The following is a 4,231-nucleotide window of genomic DNA, read 5'->3' on the forward strand; positions in this document are numbered from 1 at the left end:
GGGTTGTACAAATTATATTAACCTGGGCTCCTTCCTGATCAAACCAGTGCAGAGAGTAATGCGTTACCCACTGCTGCTAATGGAGTTACTGAACACCACCCCAGAATCCCACCCAGACAAAGTGCCTTTAACCAGTGCAGTCCTTGCAGTTAAAGAAATCAACGTTAACATTAACGAATATAAGCGTCGAAAGGACCTGGGTAAGAAAAACTTATGTCTGAGAAGGAGCTGTATGCCCTGAGCAGCTTTCCTCCTTAGAATTAATTACTCCATGACAAGTGGTAAGTAATAGGGCTGTAATGAAGAAAGAGTAGGAGAAATTTGAGGGAATTTAAAAAAATAAAGAAGAAAGAAAAAAACAATAAATAAAAGCCCAATCATGGAATGTTGGAATTAAGGCATCTGATAAAGTTTGTAGACATAAGAGTCTTTCCCAAGAAGGAGGAAGAAAGATTAGAGAATAGTTGATCACGAGTTCCATCAAGTGCGGATAGTTACGTCTCAGCCCATGAAAGTCCTCCTCAATCCATGCTTAGATTTGTTGTCTCTACATTTCTAACTGGATGTCTTAGTGCCTTCACTAAAGCTAGGACTTTCTGTCATCTTGTTTTTGAAATAATTTATTTTGTTTTTACTGTTATTGAGAACATACAGCAGAAACATGCACCAATTCGTTTGTATGTACAATTTAGTGACATAGATGAGTCTTTGCGGTGTGCATCCATTCTCCCTCCCCCTCCCTTGCTGAATTGTTCCTCCTCCATTAACATAAACTCACTGCCCCCGAAGGTTCCTACCTCATCTTTCGAGTTGCTGTTGTCAATTTGAGCCTATATGAATAGTTCTTAAAAAAGCATGATGCTCAAGACAGGCATTTTTTTTTTTTTAGGTAAACTAGACTGTTATGGTTTAAAGAAGATTTCAGGGGGTATTTCTGGTTTAAGGTTTAAAGATTATCTCAGGCAAGTAGTTTCAGGGGTTCATCTCGCCTCAGTGGCTCCACGAATTCTGGATTCTGTGAGGATTTGAAGTTCTGTTTCACATTCCCTCCTCCCTTTTGGATCAAGGTTCTTCCATAGAATCTTTAATGTAAGTGTCCAATAATGGTAGCTAGGGACCATCTAGTTCTGGCCTCATGGCAATGGAGGACCATGGAGGCTATTAGCCACACATTCCATTTTCTTCTCCTATTCCTATTCCTATTCCTTGGACTTTTTTTTCTTTGAGAAAAATCCCAGTTTGCCCATCTGTCTGGGCCCCATAATTCCTGCCAATAACCAATAGCCTGCCTCCTCTGATACTGTACAGTCTGTTGCCAAACCATCCACTCCACTTTTATAAGGTAGAACAAACTGGTCTCTTCATTTCTCTTTCATCATATGTCTTGTTGAGCTCCAGATTTGAACACTCAATGAGGATAGCATGGGGACTGCTAAACTGGTTTGTTGTTGTTGTTGTTGTTATTTGCCATTGAGTCAGACCCAATTGATAGCAACCCCTCCTTGGGTTTCCGAGGAGGTATCACTTTCTTACTCATATTTTCAAAGCAGCTGTACTAGAGTGTAACCTCTTTGCCTGTCTTTCCACTGTTCTCCATTTTTATCTAAAATCATTTTCTCTGTCACCTATTCCAACCACGTCACCTGCGTTAGTGTGTAATGTTGACAGTGGCTGTTAAAGCTCTCTGGCCATCTAGCCCTTTCTCTTGTTTACGTCACCTAACATAATGTAGTCCTCATCTTCCGCAATAGCAAATTACTCCTATTTGCTGTCACACTTTCCCTTGTTACCTTTCTACTGTTATCGCTAGACTTTTCTGCAGATTGTGCCTAATGTATGACATAGTAGTTTATCATAATTAAGTAACTACCATGTAGCATTTTGCTGCATGACACAGTTACACATGCATCTCAGTTATATATGAGACCATTTAAGATGGTCTTGTAAGGGAGGTATTGTCATGGTCCACGTTTTGTTCAGTAGGAAAATGAGGCTCCAGAAAATTTAAGTGACTTATGTAAGGCCATACCTTAAGTAAGTGACATACCCAAGCACTGAACTCAGAGGTCTCCTTGACCCTAAATCTCTGGTTCTTTCCCTTACATCTCTGCAACCTTTCCTCCTTGTCTTTAAGCCTTCTCCATGCTGGCCACACAATCTGCACTTGCTTTTCTTTAGGTATTATGTTTGTCCCTGAATGATTGCTTGTATTAGTATTTTGTCTGTACTCCTAAGTTAGAAGCTCATTGCAGATAAGGACTCACTTTAGTTTGGGTTGTACAGTCTCTGTAGCTTAGTCGTCTGTCCATGCTCAAGAAAGTGCTTTCTTGACTCACCAACTTGATTCATTCCCTAGTCCTCAAGTACCGTAAGGGGGATGAAGATAGTCTCATGGAGAAAATTTCCAAACTGAACATCCACTCCATCATCAAGAAATCCAACCGAGTTAGCAGCCACCTGAAACACCTCACTGGCTTTGCTCCTCAGGTGAGGTCCTTGTACTTGAAGGTCCGGCATGCCTTTGACAGTGTTTAGGGATCCCAGGGCAGCCTGCGTGGTGCCAGTTGGCACACTTCCCTTCTTCTTACCTCCTTTGGTGCTTGCTAGTTGGTGGATACAGGATCCTGCAGCTACTATTAATGTGAATCCACCCACCCAGCTGTCCATTGCTCCATTGGTGAGCTGTTTAGTATGTCTGAAGGCAAACTAGGAGGCCACATCAGTCAACATAGAATAATTCCTGTAGTACTAGACACTCATAGGAGCTTATAATCTATTGAGGAAGAGAAAATTTCAATTGTACATCTGTTGAGAGATCACGTAGTTCAACGCCATATTGGTACAAATAAGGAAACTTAATGTCTAAGAGACTGAGTTGAAAAGCAGTTACTTAATTGTAGGACTGATCTTAGACCTGGAGTCTCCAGACTTCGTTCTGCTATCCCATGTGTATGTGATACAATGAGTGGAAAATGCAAGCTAGAATATAATCAGTTGCTAAATTTTACAGTATGTCCCCTAAATGCTATAAGAGCTCAGTGAGATGACCTTCATGTTGGCATGAGATGCAAGCCAAGCCTTAATTAAACGAAGGGGGTGGGTTTGGTGCAGTGAGAGGGGAGGGCATAGCAGACAAGGGCAACAACTGAGAGAAGGCATTGAGGCCAGCAGTGTGGCGTGTGCCGGGAACAGAGAAGAAAGCCCCCATACAGGAGTAAAGGATTTACATCAGGGGCCATGGGAATTAAGGCATAAACATAAGGAGGAGGGCCCCTGTGCATTCTGGAGGTCTCTTAAAGCCATGTAAAGGTGTTTAAAGTTAATTCAGTATGATTCAGGGAACCATCAAAGGTTTAAAATTTGAACAAAAGGTATTTTTAATAAAGATGATTTTGCCAGTTAGAATGATTGAGCAAGAGTCCAAACTCACTGGCAACATTTGTTTATTTTGAGCAGATAAAAGATGAAGTATTTGAAGAAACAGAGAAGAATTTCAGAATGCAAGAAAGAATGATCAAATCTTTTATCCGTGACTTATCTCTCTATCTCCAGCATATCCGGGTGAGTGAAGACATTACTCTAGTTAGAATCACACATGTTGTGATTACTGTTCATCTGAAAATCAGTGAAAAACCAAGTACCGCCGAGCTGATTTCCACTCATGGTAACCCGTGCATGTCAGAGTAGAATGCTGCTCCGTTGGGTTTTCAGATGGCTGAGTTTCTGGAAGCGTATCACCAGGCCTTTCTTCCAAGGCATCTCTGGGTGGACTCTAACTGCCAGCCTTTCTTTCAGCAGCCAAGTGCGTTAACGCCTCATACCACCCAGGGACTCCATGAAATGCAAAGCCCAGCCAAATGATAAAACTGGACTGATTGATAGAGAGCTAGCAAGAGTGTAAGCTGGGGGACATTGATCGTGAGGGAGGAAAAAAGGGCACAGGGACCTCAGTATATCCTTAAACTCTCTACAGGGATGGCAGGAGGAAACCAGTAGGGTCTCCCAGTTCATCACGATCCAGATGTGTACGCACCTTTATAGAAAGGGAGGCCTGGTGACCAACTGAGAAATCAGTTACTGACAGCCCTGTGGGACACAGCTCTGCTCTCACATGGGGTCACCATGCATCAGAGGAGATTGGAGGGCAGCTGGACTGTACAGTGTAACTTGGTATCTAAACCAGCACATGGCCTGATATTATGGGAATTCACATTTCTTTAAAAAAAAAAAA

General features: G+C 42.1%; 1 protein-coding gene across 1 annotated transcript in view; it reads left to right on the forward strand.

Moving 5' to 3' along the window:
* LOC103196322 (dynamin binding protein) overlaps window positions 1-4,231 on the forward strand; it is a 51,744-nt gene that overhangs the window by 37,268 nt on the left and 10,245 nt on the right. The window contains exons 4-6 of the mRNA XM_042780817.1: window positions 6-200; window positions 2,357-2,487; window positions 3,457-3,561. Of these exons, the coding sequence (XP_042636751.1) occupies window positions 6-200; window positions 2,357-2,487; window positions 3,457-3,561 (431 nt within the window). The remainder of the gene's footprint in view (window positions 1-5; window positions 201-2,356; window positions 2,488-3,456; window positions 3,562-4,231) is intronic.

This window comes from Orycteropus afer, unplaced genomic scaffold (assembly GCF_000298275.1).
Source record: "Orycteropus afer afer isolate SDZICR_OR568_19922 unplaced genomic scaffold, OryAfe1.0 scaffold00064, whole genome shotgun sequence".
NCBI lineage: Eukaryota > Metazoa > Chordata > Mammalia > Tubulidentata > Orycteropodidae > Orycteropus > Orycteropus afer.